The following is an 18,678-nucleotide window of genomic DNA, read 5'->3' as shown; positions in this document are numbered from 1 at the left end:
AATAAGATATTTTTGGGAAGTATGAATGTAATCTGGACTTTCAGACTCCTAAACTTCTCTCTCTATATATGTTGTATTTAAAATATTTTCTGCCCTGTATCACTCTAACGTAACCCTTGGCCACGGTGAACACTATTTGTGAAAGAGAAACCTCCTTCCGTAGTAAGCCAGTGAGGAACAATAAGCTGTTATACTCCTGTTTTACTGAGAAACAGTGCTGCCTCCCCTTGGAAAATTCCATGCGATCCTCATCCTGAGACATTTAAATACCTCCAGGAGGTTAGTACATAGTAAACACTCAAAATAAGTACATACATACATACATACATACATACATACATACATCCAGGAGGGGTGTTCCTCCCAGACTACCTCCTCCCATCATCCTGCCTGATACTCCCCAGGCCCTACCACACAGCTTTGGATATGCTGTACCCTGGAACGGTCTTCCCTCTTCCCTCCTTCGACCAGCCCTATTCGTCCTTCAAGATTTAACTCAGGGTGCCATCTCCTCCAGGAAGCCCTCCATGATTCCTACTTCCCCGCTCCCAGTTTGGATCCTGAGCTCTTTTCTGGAACAACCATAGCATCCTTTTCCTGCATAGGTCATAACACTTTTCACGTTCTATTATTATCTATCTGTTGTGAGTCTCACTGACTATATCAGCTCCTTGAGGATAGAGACTGTGCCTCACCTAGCACAGCGACTGGCAGAAAGCGGTCCTCGATAAATGTTTGCAAATTGAATGAATGAGTCCTCTCTTGCCATCTTTGGGAACTGTCTTCACCACTTATGCCCTTTCCCACTCTTCTGGATCTTCACTCATTGCTGGCTTCTTTCTTTCCGCCTATACATATGCTCAGATCTTCCCCACTACAGAAACAAACAAAAAAACCACGCACACTTAATTTGGCCTCCCTGATAGCCACCAGCCTTTCTCTGGCCCTGGCCCTGGCCACCGCTGAACTTCAGGGAGGGCTCAGCCACTTTGACAGGACTCGCTCCTGCGCTCCCCAGTCCCTGGTCTGTCCAGTGCCAGCAGGCTCGGTCCCCACCATTTCAGTGTCACCATGAACCCCTAATTCCCAGGGGCCTATCTTAGCTGGCTTCCCAGGAGAAACTCCTTCCTCCTGCTGCAGCTGCCACACCCGGCTCCCCTTACACGGCCAAGCCCGCCTTCTCGGGCCCTTTCACTGGCTCCTTTTCCTCTTCCCAGCCCTTCCTTACTGTGGTTTTCCCAGAGCTCCTCCCTCTCATAAGGGGTAACCTTCTTAAACGCTTCCCAGTCCTATGGTTTCAGCTCCCCCACTGCCAACGCCTTTCAAATTTGTCTCCAGCTCTGTTGACCCAAAGAGGCGTGACTCCTAGCCCACGCCTCCAGATGTCTCACAGGCACTTCTAAATCAATATACTCCAAAGTAAATTTGTTTACATACCTCCACAAATCCACTCTGCCGTCCGTACTCATAATTTTTATTAAGGCCCTTGATGCCTGTGTCAGTTTAGGTTTGAGGGGCTGCAAGGAATAGAAAAAGGTCAATGCAAACTGGCTTAATAAGGAAATTCTTCAGCGCATGTGGCTAGAAGATGCAGCTTCAGGGCTGGCATGATCCAGGGGCTGCGGCTCCTCTTCCTGCCCCTTTCTGGGCTCTGCTTTCCTCTGGGGTTGACTTCATGCTCAGGCTGCCAGCAAGGCTGCAATAGTCCAGGGCCTTACATTCATACACAGCAACACCTGGCAAAGAGAACTTCCCGAAAGTCTCAGAAAGGAGGACGAACATTCCAGCAGCACTCCGCGAACATCTCCTTGAACCTCCCTGTCTTAAATTAAGTCACATGCTCACTCCTAAGCCAATCACTGACCCTTAGATCAATAAGGCTCCTCCCTTGAGCTAGAGGAAGGAGCTGGTTTCCCACAAGGTGAGAAGGGGAGCGTCCGAACAAAATCGGGGTTTTGCTAAAAAAGAGAAAGAGCAAACAGAAGTTTGTAGACAACCAACATGCACCACGCATTCCCCCCACCACAGTTAAAAGCCTGGTGTCACCGTGGCTCCTGGCTGCCCCCACCTCCTGGTCATGGGGTCCTCGACCTATCTCTTTAACAGCTTTCTGCGGGGCGCGTCCTTTCTCAGAGCTATGTCCATTAGTTCAGATCTCCATCATCTCTCTCCATTTACACCTGGATCTGAATCCCCTGAGGAGCCACACGGGTGAACACGGAGCTCCCAGCCTAGCAGGGATTCTGATGTAGACGATTAGCACCCCGGCAGCATAGTGAACATGACGGCAGAGGGGCGCACACGGCCGCACCCAGAGCGCTCCGAAAGTGTGGTTGCTGAGTTGTGTCTTCTCTGTAGAGCCAAGCAAAGGGGGCCTCAAATCCCACCCCCGCCCACAGATCGAGGCCACCGAAGGCCCACTGGTCTGGAGTCCTCGAGCCTCCAGCAGTGCAGAGTCCCCGCAGATGGCCCTCTTTTGGGAGGCTGGGGTCTACCAGAGAAGCAGGGGCTGAGACTGGGCCTCTAGGGTGGAGTAGAGCTTGCCAGGCCGATCGATAAGGGAGCAAGGAAATGCCACGCGAGGGGACACCTGGGGAAGCGTGCGGCGTGCTTTGAAACAGCATCAGTAGAGCCAGAGCCACGGGGAAGAGCGAGAGAGTGGAGCATGGACAACATTCAGCTGCTCCAGGCTCTGAAAGGCGCCTCCACTGGGCTCAGCATCCCAGGCTCTGCTGAAATTTCAACTCCTGCAAACCATAACCACATATCCCTTCAGGTCCATCCAATCTCAAATGTACCTCTACGATAGCGCTTTCCTCACTGGAGGCTGCCATGTAAGGCTGTACAGGTTGTACACTGCACAAGGGGGCCCGGCTAAGGGCATGAGTAGGGCCTGAAAAGCAGCCCGTTCTGCCGGCTACAGTACGCCGCAGAGTAGATGCCTTCGTATAATTTTTCCACCAAGAGCAGGCTAGCTTTTTCTAATTTGTACAAGGGCTTCATATGCGCTTAGTTGTGTCCTTGTCTACATTAGACTATAATTATTTGCTAAAAGTTTTCCCAACAACACACACACACACACTGCTCCTTACTATTAGCAACCATATGTTATTTTTGCCTCTATCTTTGGGGTTAAAACAGGGCCCACAAATGTTTGTTGGATGAACAAATGAATGCATCCACGTGGTCGCTCAACATCTGGTCAGGACAACTGTGCTCTTGAAAATGTGCCTTTTTCATCCTAAATCGATCCAGCCATGATTTAACCAGCACGCGTGTTCCTCGTTGGCCCCCACGCTCGCGTGCTTTCACAGGCCCGACTCAGATGCTTTCTCTGCTTTGTCGTGGGCTGCATCGGGAGCACGCATCTGTGGTGTCTCCAGTGTTCCTTCTTCCTTCCTTTCTTGGGTCCCTCCTGAACCTAGATCCATCCTGAGTGTATCAGGAGGGCACTGTCCTCTCGCACTGTCACGCTTTTGACAAGGTAAAAGTCTACATTTGGATCCACATTTTCAGAGTGTCTTCTGCATGTTCAGTCTGGAAAAGAAATTGAGTCGACGGTTTTATGGGTTCAGTTGAGTCCCCCGCCAACACACAAAAAAAAGTCTGTTGAAGTCCTGACCCCCAGAATCTCAGAACGTGACTTTATTTGGAGACAGGGTCTTTAACAGAGGAAATCGAGTTAAAAGGAGGTCATTTGGGTGGTCTCCTAATCCAATGTGACTGGAATGCCAATCAAAAGAGGGGATTTGGACCCAGATGTCACACAGGGAGAATGTCATGTGAAGAGGAAGGCAGAGATCTGATTTGCCAGGAAGCCACCAGAAGAGAGGAGAGAAGCATGGAGTGTAATCTCCCTCACTGCCTCAGAAGGAACCAACCCTACTGACACCTTGACCTTGGACTTTTAGGCTCCAGAGACATCAATTTCTGTCGTTCAAGCCACTCAGTTTGCGGTACTTAGTTACGGCAGCCCCAGGAAACTAATACAGCTGGTGTGAGAGGAATTAGAGAATGAGCTGGAGAAATTAGCAGTCCATGCTCTTGAATTTGACATGGATGCATTAACCCCACCAGAGAAACCCTGTAGGATTAGAAAAGGCACCCGCTTTTCTTTCGTTCTCCAACATACTGTGCTAAGAGACCAAGTTCGTTTTGATGCAACCGGTCAAGGATCGGTGGGGAACATCTGATCCTCAGGACAAATGCAAACACTGGTTTGCAGATGCAGAGTCCTTGTGTGGTTATCTTTATACCCACCCACGGTATTGCACTATTGGAAAATGTGCTGGCATCCACATAGCAAGGAATAAGTTAAAATACAATGATCACTACAGTTAACTTTTGCCTAATGTAAGAACTTTATATTTTTAACCATTAAAATTTTTTTTAAAGTATTCCCAACTGTCAACTGTAATAAGATACCTTACATCTACAAAGAGAACAGATTAATTCCATCTTGAGACTTCTGAAACAATAGACATAAATCACTCATCAGCACATCTAAGTGATTCATGATATCTAATTGCTCAAATAATCTTGCATTGAGTTTGAGTTAGTTTTAAATGCCTCCCACATTTTCTTCCAGTGTGTTCTAAGTCTTCCCTTCTGAATTGGGGTGTAAACAGCATGCCGAAATAGTACCTAGGATCATTATGCCATTTTTTTAATCATCTGTTCCCAGCTATTTTCATAAACTTCTTTGTTATTTGAAAACCATACACAGAAGAGAGCCAAAATTTCATTTTAAATAGAAATCTCCTCCTGCAATTTTTTTCTGTGGGACTCTTCAGTGCAGCAAATCTAATTTGGAAATTGTCATTCTGTCAAATACTAAGGTTACTTTGTTGGCTTCTCGAACGAATGATCATCAATTCTCTTTTTCAGGCCATCTCTCGAGAAGACCTTCTCATGCGACTGCTGGAGTGTGACATTATTATTTATAACATCAACGAGAACCCTCAGCAAGTGGAGGAAGCCATCTGGGCAGTCTCTGGTCAGTGAGATACGCCCTTTACTCTCCAGGACACTACCTTTGTGTAATTTACCTAAGATTCATCTAATGAACACATGGCAAATTAGGACCGTGGAAAAAAAATGATCTGATATTTACCTAAAACATGAAATCAGGCTAATGAATATACTTGTGAATACTATTAAAAGATAAACTGAGGCATATTAAAAAAAATTTTAAGAGTTTATCTGAGCAAAAATCAGTTGAAATCGGGCTGTGCCAAATCGAAAGTGGTTAGGAGCGCACCATCTACAGGAGCCAGGGGAAAGACTTTTATAGAGAAAAGCCAGAAGCAAAGCAAAGAAGCAATTTGATTGGCTATTGCTTAAGCATTTACCTTATTTGGAAGAGCCTAGTTGGCTGTTTGTGATTGATTGTCCTTAGGGTTTTGTTTTGTTTTTTTAACATTTAATCATTATTTTTATTTTTCAATTACAGTTGGTATATAATATTATATTAGTTTCAGGTGTACAGCATAGTGGTTAGACATTTATATACCTTCTGAAGTGATTGCTCCAATAAGTCTAGTACCTATCTGACACCATACAAAGTTATTACAATGTCATTGACTATATTCCTTATACTGTACTTTATATCCCCATGACTATTGTATAACTACCAATGTATTTCTTAATCCCTTCCCCTTTTCACTCCCCCTCAAACCCCCTCCCATGTCCTTAGGTTTTGATTTCTTAACCTTGAGGCATTTACAGGCTTAAGCTGTCATTGTGGGCTGGGAAGGTATTAGAATTACCTGAGTCTAATGGCCTCTTTGTTTAATTAACAGTGGGTGCTTCCGAGGAATAGAATGTTTTTAATCCTTAAAATAAATGAAACATTAACTTCCAAAATTCGACCTTTATTCATTCTGCAGGCACTGCAGAATAAATGTATTGGGAGGGTACAAAGACAAATAAGAAAAAGATTATGCCCTCCAGGCACCTGGAGGCCTGCAAGACAGCCAAGGTGCACATGAGAGACTTTAATGCAGGGAAGAGAATAGCACAGTCACAAGGAAAGTGTCACAGGAGAGATGTGACTTTAAGACGAGAGGAACCATTTCTAACTGTGAGGATTCGATTCGAGCCAACAAGTGTTCTCTGATAGCAGGGGGCAGGGGGGGCTTGTGGGGAATATTTGCAGCTTTAAAATGTTTTGAAAACCATTGTGAACTGTGAGGACCTCGGGTCTCAGAGAACAGGGTGATGTTTAGCAATTTGGTGCTTTGTGATCCAAGTTAGAAGCCAAGGAGAAAGCAGATCAGCTTATTTGAATCATTATTTCTGGACCAGGAGGGCAGCCTGAAAGACACAGAGCACCCTACATTTCAATATTTTTTATGCTTCAGTATCTTTGTTTTAGGAAGATTAGATCAGAGGTCAGCAGGCTTTTTCTGTAAAGGGCCAGATAATAAATATTTTTGTCTTTTTGATCCAGCTGCTCTGCCATGGTCACAGCCGTAGATGAAGTGTAAATGAATGGTCTTGTTCCAATAAAACTTTATTGAAAAGTCAGGCAGTACTTTAACAACCTCTGAATAAGATCGACAGCAAAGCCAGATTTTGGCTCAAATCCAAAGAAGTGGAATAGAGCAGCGGTTCCCAACCTTTGTGGCCCAGGGACCGGTGCTCCTATGAGAATCTAATGCCTGATGGTCTGAGGTGGAGCTGAGACTGTGATGCTAGCGCTGGGGAGCGGCTGCGAATACAGATGAAGCTTCGCCGGCTGGCCTACCGCTCACCTCCTGCCATGCGGCCCAGTTCCTAGCAGGCCACCAGCAGGCCTCAGACCAGTACTGATCCACAGCCCAGAGGTTGGGGATCCTTGGAATGGAGCCTCGGGAATGACTGTACCACATTCAGGGAAATCATGATGGAAAAGTACTGTCTGTGGGTGCGAGGGACTCCTTGGGAGCTTAGAATAGTTGATTTCTCATTTGTAACTTTGGGCCTAGATTTCATTCAATAAGCTACGAATCAGCGACATAAACATTGTGCCATCTTTTGGAACAGAGCTCTTCTAAAGCCGGCTTTGTGCATTTTGTCCCTCTGCAGACATTTACAGATGATATATAATTGCACCTTCTAAAATAATTGCACCACCTAAAATAATAATCAGAGCTAATGTTTACTGAGTTCTTATTTTGTGCCAGGCTTTTTGAAATTGATATTTCTACATAATGTATATTTGCAATTTTCTTAAATTTTTAATACTTTTTCTGAAATAAAACCTGGACGTGTTTTGAAAATTCAAAAGCATAGTAGAGCTTAGAATAAAAAGCAGCAATTACCTGCCTTTCTTTTCCACCCTGTCCCCAATCCACAAAAGGAACCTCATTCGACCTACTTGTTCCTTTTAATACATAAAAACACCTGCACCGATGTCCCTTGATTGTGAATTTTTTGTCATTAACCATTGACTTCCCGCTGAGACAGTCGAGCTTCACCCCTCAGCCCTAGTGCCCCTCAAGGGAATGTTATCAATACTCCATTTCCTTTAATGAGCTTTCAAAGACAGAGTATGTTTTACTACTTCCTTCTTCATTCTGATAAAAAGCCTTATATAATTAAGAAAATATTACTCTATTCGGTGGAAAGCTTTTAACTGTATTACCCCATTTTTGAGATATAGAGCATTTGTGCCTGCAAGAAAGTATAATCAGAAGCCCTTGGTCTTTCATCAGCGTCACCGGGGGACATGGGGTTGGTGAGGTTATGGAGGACAGTGGTGGGAACTGTGTCATTTTATCTGATGCACGTTCTTAGATTTTGGCGTTTTGTTTTGGTTTGGTTTTGCGATGGGTACATATTACTTCTTAATAATATTTTATTCAATTATTTTAAAATAGTTTAATAGAAAAGAATTCTCCTACCTTGCCTTTCACAGATAGCATCAAAGGAAGGCAAAATGACATAGTAGGAAGGAAGTATTAGAAATGAGAGGAAATTTGCGTATACGGATAAAATGGGCTTGTTCACAAGTGAATAAGCGGATCACGTTAGACCCATTAAAATGATCATAAATAGAAATGGATAACCCAGATAAGGGACCTCTAACCGTGCCAACGTTTGCAAAAGAGGCCAATCCGAAATACCGCAGAGCGGAAAGGGCCATGGAGCAAAATTAATTGAAAAGGCCATTTTCGTTAATAGAATAAAAACAGAAACCAAAATTAACATTTGTGTCGGGATTAATGTGTGGACATAGTGCTCCCCGACTTAATTCAATAACGCTTCCTCATCTTCTGGTCAGGATCCACGTGTTTATTACATTCGGGATGCCAGCATTTTATTGTTTTGCTTGTCGTCAGGAATCAGCTCCTGGGACTGAACATGTTCTCTGACAACTGTGTCACTTATTTCTCCTGATAATTAGAATTAGACTTCGCTTCGGACTTTTTTTTTTTTTTCCTGGAAAATTATACGTCATGAAAAATATTTGAGTGGAATCACATGCCGAAAGCATTCCGGGAGATTCAGTGCTAGGGTGTCTGGAGGGACCTCCCGGAAAGTGACAAACCCTTTGGAAATCAAATCCTCGCCCTTCCGTCCAGCACTGTTCTAAATTCCGACCCCTGCTCGGTGTCCACAATCTTTGCTCATAACGGAGCCTTCCCGCCTAGCCAAGGCCGTCCACACCCCACCCATGGCCCTCAGATCACTGGCTGCTGTCCCCATCCCGCCCTCTGCCCAGGGCCTGAAGGATGCGCAGTCCTCAAATTACTTCCTTCCACAGTGGCTTAGGCTACATAGGGCTACTTTAGGTGAGGTCATCAGAGGGCCTTACCTGCTGATTTGGGGCCCTAATCCCCATTCCCCAACCTCGATGGAACCACCTCCTCCAGTCTCCATGCAGCTGGTCCTACAGCTCAGTACAACCAGACTGCTCGGCCTGCACCCTGCACCCCACCACTACCTTCCATGGCCCTGGACAAATTGTGCCTCTGTTCCCTCATCTGTAAAACAGAGAGCAGAGTAGGTCCTGTCTCATAATGGTGAGAATTCAAAGAAGCCCGTGAATAGTACTGGTCCATGCCGCTGTATTTATTACTATCACTGGCCCTCCAAAAAAGCGAACGCACACGGCCGCATGCCAGAGTAGGAAGGGGGCTCAAGTCTTCAGCTGGGCTCAGAAGCTTCAGGCAGCTGGAGGGAGAGAGCCGAGAATGACAGTGGGGCCTGGGCAGTGAAGCGTGGGGGGAGGGGCGGGGTGGCCATCCTGGTGTTAAGCTGCTCCTGGAAAAAGGAGTAACTTCAAGTCCCGCTAACAGCGTGTGACTTTGAAAACACGTGTTGCAGGAATCCAAATAACCACTGGCTTTTTGGCCCTACAGCACTGAATGAAGAAGTCAGCCATATCGAGAAGCGGAAGATGTTTATTTTAATTTCTACGGTGATGACCTGGGCGCGTTCCAAATCCCTGGACCCCGTAAGTGTACCAGCTTGTCCTTTATGCAACATTTCACCCTTGGTAATCTGTGCAGAGAGAACTCGCTGCAGTGGATTCTGTATTCTTACTCTCCTGAACTCTAGCCCATAGTCAGCACTAAGCTCTAAGCTCTAAGCTCTGGCTCTAAGCTCACTCAATTCAAAGGGGCCCCATCGTTTTACATGCTGCCTATTAACTATAAAAATGCTTGCTTATCACGCATACCTTTTGTTTTAAATGGTTTGAAAGAGCTCTCTTTTAGACTTATATAAGCCTATATTCTTGTCATATACATTCTTATGCATACATTGAGGAATATATAAGCAAAATACAGTGGTTACGGGATCCCCAAACTTGTTCATATTCAGAGTCCAACTTCTCTGAATCGCATCTGCATTCTGTTTCCACAAAATGACTCAGTATCAAACCTGAGTCATGCTGTAAATTGTATTTCCTTTCCTATAACACGTGGTTATTACTTTGCAAGAAACTGTGGACTTGGAGTCATTCCTCCAGCGATGCTTTTTTCATTAGTATCAGACTTATTTTTGCTGCTCTGTTCCACCACCTTTGTGCCTGTGAACTACCTTTCACTTCGGTGCCGAACCACAGTATAATCTTTTCAGACATTTAAAAAGGTAATTAGATCAACATCTGTAGTACCTAACTCAGTTGGAAGGGAAGACAATATGAACAGTCATGCTCAAGGTCACCCAGGCGCCAAGCATCAATGCTTCCTCCCTGGCAATTGTAATAGGCCATTACTCACAAGACACATTTAATTTCAGAGAAGTTAAAATGATGCACGTTTAGAATCAATGGAATACATTATTTACAACAAGGAATCATTTAGGGATTTATCACACTTATTGCAGCAAATGACATTCGTTTGTTTAATCCCCTCTCCCTTGGCGGACCAGGAAACCCTTGAGGGCAGGGACCAAGTTTCATGTTCTGTTTCTTGTAAAGTTCACTTACCTACTCTGTTTGCTTGCCATCACCTCAAGGAGCAGGCCAGTCATGTCACTCCTGTTATGTTTCCTTCCCTCGGAGTATCTAGTAAAGTGTCTGCTACCTAACAATCATTGGTCGCTTGACTGGCTGACCATTGTGCTGGCCTGATCGATTTTCCCCGGTCGCTCAGTTATAACTTGTACTAACTTGTACTGACTGAAGCAAAATGAGAACTTACGGACTCCATAATTGGTAGGTCAAATAATGGACTCTGGGCACAGCTGGATCTAGAGACTTAGACAACGTCCTCAGAGCTCGGCTACCTTCTTTCTCTCTTCTCTCGCCTCTTTTCTCCTGAGTAGGCCTCGTTCTCAGGGAAATGCTCCCCTCCTTCTGGCCCCCAGCAGCAGCTCCCAGGCTTGCCTGCCTAGAGCTCCATTTCTCTTTCCTGCTTTGGCCATGTCCCATCCCAGGACTGGGCTATGCTGTTTGTCCAGGTCGTAGGTCACGGGCCTAATCTCGAACCAGTCACCAGGGGAATACAGAGCGCTGATTGGTCAGACGTGGGATCACATTCCCACTTTCAGAGGCAAAGATGGGCTGGGAGTGGAGAAGAGATGGTTCCTGAAGAAAATGGTGGGAAATGGCTCTTATGTTAGCTCCCGTGTCCTTATGGCATGTCCCCATCCTCTCACTATGGTTTTAACTTGCATTTCCTTAATGGCCTGTGATGATTTTAAGTCAAGTTTATTAAGGTATAATTGACATAGGGTAAAATGATCACTTAATACTGTATAGTTCTACGAGTTTTGAAAAACGCATACAGTTGCTTAAGCCCCACAGCAATCAATACACGGGACATTTCCATAGCCCCCTAAAATTCTCTGTCTCACATCACACAAAAAGTCAGTTCCAGACGGATCATATAATTAAAAGTAAAAACTTTAGTTTTTAAGAAAATTATAGAATTCATAGGGAAGGATTTCTTTACAAGGCCCAGTCATGCTGAATATTTTTTCAAAGCTTGATAAATTCAACTGCAATAAAATTAATGAAGTATTTATGAATGAAATGATACTATATCTGAGATTTGCTTCAAAATAATCCCAGGGGATAAGGAAGTAGATGAGAATACAGGGGAAACACGATTTGCTATGTGGAAACCTCACCTAAACCCAAATCAAAGGGCATTTGATTAAATAAATGGCCTATGTTCCTAAAAAATGGCAATAAAAGACAAAGAAAGCTGAAACGCCGTTTCAGGTAAGGAACACTAAAGAGACGTGACAATTCAGTGCAGCACGAGAGCCTGGACTGGGCCCTATGCTGGAGGGGAAAATATTATAAAGGACAGTATTGGGACAGCTGACAAACTGGAGTGTGGACTGTAGATTGGATAAAATTATCTTATTGAATTAAATCTCCTAAATTTCATATCCGTACTATAGTTATGCAGGAGAATGTCCTTAGGAAATATACACTGAACATGAAAGAGAAAAGGGGTAGGATGTTTGCAAAGTATTCTCAAATGATTCAGAGAAAAAACTACACGGGTATACTGTTGGGGAAATATAATTAAAAACAAAATCTTCCCCCAACCCAGAAAACCTCTCCACAAGGTAGTAGAGAGAGAAAACACCTTCATTATTGAAGAAGCATTAAACCAGAAAGCCATGCACGTCACAGGCAATCCACCAAGAATCCCGCCCTTTTATATAGCTGAGCAGGTACAAGCCGACACGGGCTTGATCAACAATAACTCCTTCCGAGTCAGAGGACTGGACAACGCCATTTGTCACACATGGTCGGGCCTAGATTCATCTAGTGATTTGAATGATCATCTGTATTAGCGAATTGGCTTTATCCAGAGGAAAAGCTAAGGTGGGGGCAAATCCCAGAAGAGGGGTGCTGGGCAGCCAGTCACAGAGAGCAGGCTGGCCACCCTGTCATGTTAGCCAGGGCTATGGGGATGGCAGGGTGCAACTCAGTTCAAAGGCGAAACTGACTAGACTTGTTTCCAGACTCTGTGAGTAGAATTCCCAGATTTAGCAAATACAAATACAGGACGCTCAGTTAAATTTGAATTTCAGATAAACAGCAAATAATTTTTAGCACAAATATATCCCATGTGATATTTAAGACTTATACTAAAAATTATTTGTTTATCCAAAATTCAAATTTAGCTGAGTGTCCTATGTTTTATCTGGTAACACTACATGTGAGCCACTGGGCATATTTAAGGGGTGAGCTAATTAGGTAACATGTATTCATGGAGTGTTTGCTATGGATAAAGAATTGAGGTGGGTTAACTTGGTCTCCCCTCAAAAGCGAATTGTCCCCCAGTCTCTCTTCCAGTGGCATCATCATCATTTCAGTTGCTCAATCTAGCCAATTCCATCAGTAAATTCTGTTAATTCATCATCTATAATGTATCACAAATCCATCTTATTGTCTTTGTTTTGATGGACTACTAAAATGGCTATGTGGCTGGTGCCTGCCTTCACCTTCTTGAATCAATATCCAAGAAACAGTCTAAGTGGCCTTGTTCACATAAAACCGAGATCATGTTACAGTTCTGCTTAAAATGCTTAAAATCCTTCAATGCCTTCTAATGCTCTTAGAATAAGCCTAAACTCCACATGGTCCACAAGCCCTGATAAACTGGCTATTGCCTACCTCATCCCTTCCCTACCAGTTCTCAGCTTGGCTCCAATCATTTGGTCTCTTCTTCCCATTTTTCAAACTAGCCAACAATTGTGCTACTTCAGGGACCTCGTGCCTGTGTTTCTAAATCTGCCTCTCTGATTAATTTCCTATAAGCCTTGGACTCAAATGCTCCAGTTTGGTTATTTAACTAGACCAATGGATGTGATCGAAAGGCTCCTTATTGAACACCACATTTTTTAAAATCCTACTCCAGGTAGGACCTCTAAATCTGGTTGGATCTAGGAGAAGTCACTCTGTATGATGGAACTTAATTTCTCCCTTTCATTCTTCAGTTTTAATTGAGTTGTTCTGGATGCTTCTCTCTATGGGACAGCATAGGAGGGTGAGTCATGGAGACAGAGTGTGACAGACAGCTCCATGGACTGTCGAGAAATATTTTTCATCCCTGATTCTCAGGCAAACCAATATTTCGTCTAATCTGATGGAAGCAGTTTTTAAAGCCTGAGACAGAAATGTGCATGTGATATGTTCTTATTATCATGGGATTGATCTGAGGAAAAGGGGCAGTGTGGAAAAGAGAGGGGAAAAAATCCCAACTTAAATTTTAAAAATGAAACCGCATACATGGCAAGAACTATTAAGAAATGGGCTATTGAATGACTATTTGGAACCCCAGTGACGACCTGGCACTCTCCCTACAAAATAAAAGAAGACATTAGATTTTTAATTTTGTTTAGATTAAGGGTAAGTGATAAATTTGGCTAGTGAAACATTTCCAGAAAAAAACCAAAAAAAAAAACCACTATAAAAATAAACAGTAGTTTTTAGAACACTTAAATGTTCTAAAATTTATTTAAACTTAAATGAACAGGGTCGACCCAGCGTCTCCGGGCTTAGAAGTTTTTCACAGCTCTAACATATCGGGTTTGGCCTGTTTTCTTTCACAGGATGATTCTGAGATTCCATTTACTGAAGAGGATTATCGAAGAAGAAAGCACCACCCTAATTTTCTGGACCACATAAATGCCGAAAAAATGGTTCTCAAATTAGGAAAAAATGTAAGTTTGGAGTGGTAGAAAAAGTTTGGGGTAAGGAAAGCTCTTTCTGAGGCACCGTACGATGCACATGGCCCGGTCTGTTCCCTGAGCTTTACGTCCATCATCTGAGCTCGCTAACCATCCCTGTAGTTGGCTTCCTCGTCCTTCCATCCACAGATTTCTGAACTTCCTTCCGCTCTCCCTGAAATGCACTGTCCTTAGGTCCTGGCTCAGGTTCTGGTCCAGCCTGCAAAGCGGAAAGCCTCGTATTTGGGTCCGCAGCAGCTTACTGACCAAGGCATCGGTAGGTCCAGAGAGTTGCTCATCCCAGAAGAGGCAAATGACTCAGAGCTGGAAGGGCGAGGAGGGGAACCTCATTCTCCCATTTCCTGGAATCTATCTCATTTGTTTCTCACAACTCTGAAAAGTGGGTATTAACCTCATCTTACAAACAAGGAGACAGACGGAGGCGTTTAGAGGTTAGGTAACTTGCTCAAGGTCGCAGATTTACTGCGCGTCATCATGGCCTTGTCTGATCTCCCTCTGCAACAGCACTGTGGACGTGCAATTATCGCCATTTCGCAGACGTCGACACTGTGGGAAAGACATGTCAAGTGGGGGGGCTAAGATTCAAACCAGATCCGTCAGATGCCAAAGCCTGCGTTTTGATTGTTTGTTTTTCCCGACTCTAAACCTCCATCATTCAACAGAGTTAATCTTGACACATCCATGGTCGCCGATTAGCAAGACACACTTACAGCTGAGAAGTTCCTGTAAACAACATTAGCCTTCTGCTGCGGCAAAATTTATCCCTTTGATATATATTATGAAATTATTTTATTTCTGTTACCTTTGATCAAAATAGATGACAAGAATGCCGTGGTGATGAATAAGTAGTAATACCCAAAATATTGAGGGCTCCCTCACGATGGGCTGGGCGCTGTGCTGAATGTTTTACTGTGGCGCATCATGAAATCCTCATGTGCTTCTTGTAATCCTCATGTACTTCACATGTAATCGTCAACATTCTGTGAACTAAGTGCTATAATCATCACTCTTATTGAACTTTTGTAGAAGTCATATCGAACCTTCAAACCATTAAAGGTTCCATCTACCACATTCTTCCTATTAGAAAGACCTGCTGTAGTAGAAATAATAGTTCTAAGATGACACCTAGTGGTCTCAGAGGATATTACAATAGGAACTTTGAATATCCCCAAGTTCAAGTTCTGTCCTACTATTAAACTTTTTTTTTCACTTGTAGCAATACGAACATTGTGAATATAAAATATCTGAAGGAAACAACATGAGATTAGGAATTCTATCCCCTTTCTATCCATTAATTTAGGACTTTGGCCAAGCCATTAAACTTTTGGGGTTAAACTAAATAAGTAAAATAAAAGGTCTAGACTAAATGGTCTATATTTCTTCCAATTCCGAATCCTATAACTGTATTATTTTATTAAACTTTGGACACTACCCCAAATAAAAAAAATCCACGATTTTTTGATCATTTAAATTTAATTCACTGGTTGAGAATGACTGTTCACACACACAAATAATCGATGTGAATGACAGTATAAAATGCAGGACTATGGTCGTAATATTTCTTTATTATAAAAACATTAAATTTTTCCAATGCTACTAAAATAATCTAATTCAATATGATTCGTAATACTACATTTAGCTTTTTCCCCTGTATTTTACCTAATAGATCAAAAAATTGGTGACTTACGTGGTCGCTGCTGGACTTCAGTATGGAATGGAAGGAGGTATCTTACATTCTTTTTTTAAGGTATGACTTTTCGATGTCTGCAAGGATTTTTAAAACGTGGTTTACAGTAAGGTTATCCACTTTGAAGATATTTTGGATTGCTTCTAGGTGTGGCTGTGCCTGTGTAGTAGCAGAGGGTGAAGGGGAACAGGGGTGTAGACCGTAACCTTCTGTTTTTCTCTGCCATCATTAGCCACTTGTATTTACCACTCTCAGGATAATAAAGAAAAAGATGGATCTCTTTCATTCATGAGACAAACTTTGACGGAGCGCCTGCCATGTGCTGGAAACCATTGCGGATCCTGAAATAGAATAACGTGATATTATGTTTGTACTCGTGAAGCTTACGTTCTGGTGGGGTGGAGAAGAAGAGCGATAAATCGGAAACAAATTCAGCCAGTGAACGCAGGGTATTTCAGACGTCGACAGAGGAAACGGAGAGCAGCAAAGCAGAGAACGGGAGGGAGGGAGCGCCAGGGTTGGGAGCTCACGTCTTATACGTGATGGCTGAGGAAGGCCTTTCCAATGACGTGACATGTGAGCAGAAAGGGAAAGGCCGTGAGGGAGCCAACTCAGGTGCTCGCTGGGGGGAAGAACGCCCCAGGCAGTGGGAACCCTAAGTGCAAAGGACCGAGGCAGGAAAGTGCTGGCGATGTTAAGGAACCGGCCGAAAGACCAGTGCGCAGAAGAACGGAGTACAGTAGACGGCGAAGCAGCAGAGGTGATGCAGGAGTCGGACACGGCCTAGCCTCGCGGCCCCTGGCGAGGATGCTGGCTTTTATTTCGAATGGGTCGTGAGACTGTTAGACCATTTGGAGCACAGAAGCGGCATAATCTGTCTTAAGTTTTAAACGGATAGCTAACTACTGCACTGCTGTGTTGAGGATGTACTGTAGAGGGGTGAGGGCAAAGTGGGGAGGCCATGGTGGGGGGCGGTGCCTAAGACTGGGCGGAAATTATGGAGGTACTGAAGGTTGTTCGGATTCGGGATATATATTGAGAGTGGAGTCGATGCGATTGGTTCAAAGCTTGGGCGGAAGGAAGGCTGACAGAAAGTAAAGGATGGCTTGACATCCCAGTCTAGTTACTGAGGAGGGAGTTGGACGTGTGAGTTTGGAGATCAGGGAAGTGGTCATAATGTTGGGAGCTGCCACCTTATGGGGGGTGTTTAAAGCCATAGGACCAGATGACGTCACAGAGAATAGACATGGAGATGAGGTCTAAGGGCAGAGATTCAGAACACTCCAATATTTGGAGACTATAAGGAGATGGGAGGGAACCAGGAAAGGAATCTGAGAAGGGGTGCCCTGTGAGGTAAGGGGGCAACAAGAGGGGACCGTCAAAAACACCCAATGGAAAAAAGTGTTTCTAAATAGCAATAATGACGACTGTGTCAAATGCTGCAGATAATCAAATAACACGAAACCTGAGATTCGACCTCTGGATTTTTCGGAATGGGGTAAGACAAACGCCTGATATGAGCAGGTTCAAGAGGGAAGAAACGGGGATAGAGGAAGTGGAGATGGTGAGACTAGAGAAGTATTTCAGAAAACGTTGCTGCCAAGTGGGACAGAGGAAGAAGGCAGGAGCCAGGAGAAGCGTAGTCAGAGAGGGCTGGTTGGTTTGACTTTTTAATAGAAGAGTTATGACAGCCGACGAGGGTAAGCTGAAGAAGGGCCTTTCTCATTGTCCATTCTCAGCTGCTCTTTGCCCACCCGACCGCTGAACGACGGCGTTCTCGGGCCCCTGCCCTAGACCCTCTTCTTCATCCGCGCTCTTTACCTGCGTGGCTCTGTTCATTTCCGGGATAGCTGCCAGTGACTCAAACATAAGTCACCAGCGGGGCTCTCTCTCCTTAGTTCTAGCTCTGTAGATCCAGCTACCTACTCAGCACCTCAATTTGGATGTTTCAGAAATCTAAACTGTACCTACAGTCACCCCAAAACTGCTGCTCCTTCAGGGACCAGCTCAGAACATTGGACGACCTTCCACCCGGCTGTACCAGCTAGAACCCAACTCTCCCCTCTTTCTTACCCATCACAAAATCTCTGGGTACTATAAAGCCAGCCTCCTCAATATCTCCCTCCTCTCCAACCTCACACCCCCGACTCCCCACTTCCAGGTAAAGCTAAACAATCTCTTGTCTGCACAACTGTCATGGCCTCCATCTCTCCGTTTAGACTCTTCCCATCATTCCTTTTCAAGGCAAGGAAAGCAGATCTGATGATGCCACTTCACTGCTTAAAACTTTTAAATGGTTTCCCAAAGTCCAAAATATTTTTCAAGATTCAGTGATCTACAGTGGCCTCCACCTCTACCTTTTTAAAAACAATTTAAAATAACTGAGTACATGATTCATAAACAATACCCAGACTGTTTATTTACTGAAATAGTTAATGATGGGAAAAGATGGATTTAGAGTCTGAAGATCAGGGTTCGAATCCAGGCTCAAGGACTCATCCGAAGTGTAAGGTCCTGCAGGATACTTTACTAAGCATTCCATCTATGAACTGGTGATAATTACCCCCAGCTAGAGGGGGTAATTTTAAATTTTGTGAGAAAGACACCATGCATATGAACGCATTTTCTTTCTGTGTCGATAGCATGCAGATGACGACTAAAGATAGCTGATGAAATTATAGGTTTCTTGAAAAGTATTTCAGCCCTGAGGTTACACTTCATTTATCTTAATAGGATTTGATAAATCTCATCAGAACTGATTTATAAAACATCTATTTGAGGCTTCATTTGATGATTACTTCATCTGATAGATCTCATGGGTGCCTCTGACTATGGCTCTGTAT

At 43.9% G+C, this 18,678-nt stretch overlaps 1 protein-coding gene across 1 annotated transcript in view; it reads left to right on the top strand.

The window, feature by feature from the left end:
• AK7 (adenylate kinase 7) overlaps window positions 1-18,678 on the top strand; it is a 55,331-nt gene that overhangs the window by 4,745 nt on the left and 31,908 nt on the right. Inside the window, exons 3-8 of the mRNA XM_023536624.1 lie at window positions 4,888-4,996; window positions 9,348-9,442; window positions 14,011-14,121; window positions 15,815-15,895; window positions 15,983-16,011; window positions 16,218-16,411. Of these exons, the coding sequence (XP_023392392.1) occupies window positions 4,888-4,996; window positions 9,348-9,442; window positions 14,011-14,121; window positions 15,815-15,895; window positions 15,983-16,011; window positions 16,218-16,411 (619 nt within the window). The remainder of the gene's footprint in view (window positions 1-4,887; window positions 4,997-9,347; window positions 9,443-14,010; window positions 14,122-15,814; window positions 15,896-15,982; window positions 16,012-16,217; window positions 16,412-18,678) is intronic.

The sequence above is a fragment of the Pteropus vampyrus genome, unplaced genomic scaffold, assembly GCF_000151845.1.
Source record: "Pteropus vampyrus isolate Shadow unplaced genomic scaffold, Pvam_2.0 Scaffold164, whole genome shotgun sequence".
NCBI lineage: Eukaryota > Metazoa > Chordata > Mammalia > Chiroptera > Pteropodidae > Pteropus > Pteropus vampyrus.
This window is presented reverse-complemented; position numbering and strand designations above follow the sequence as displayed.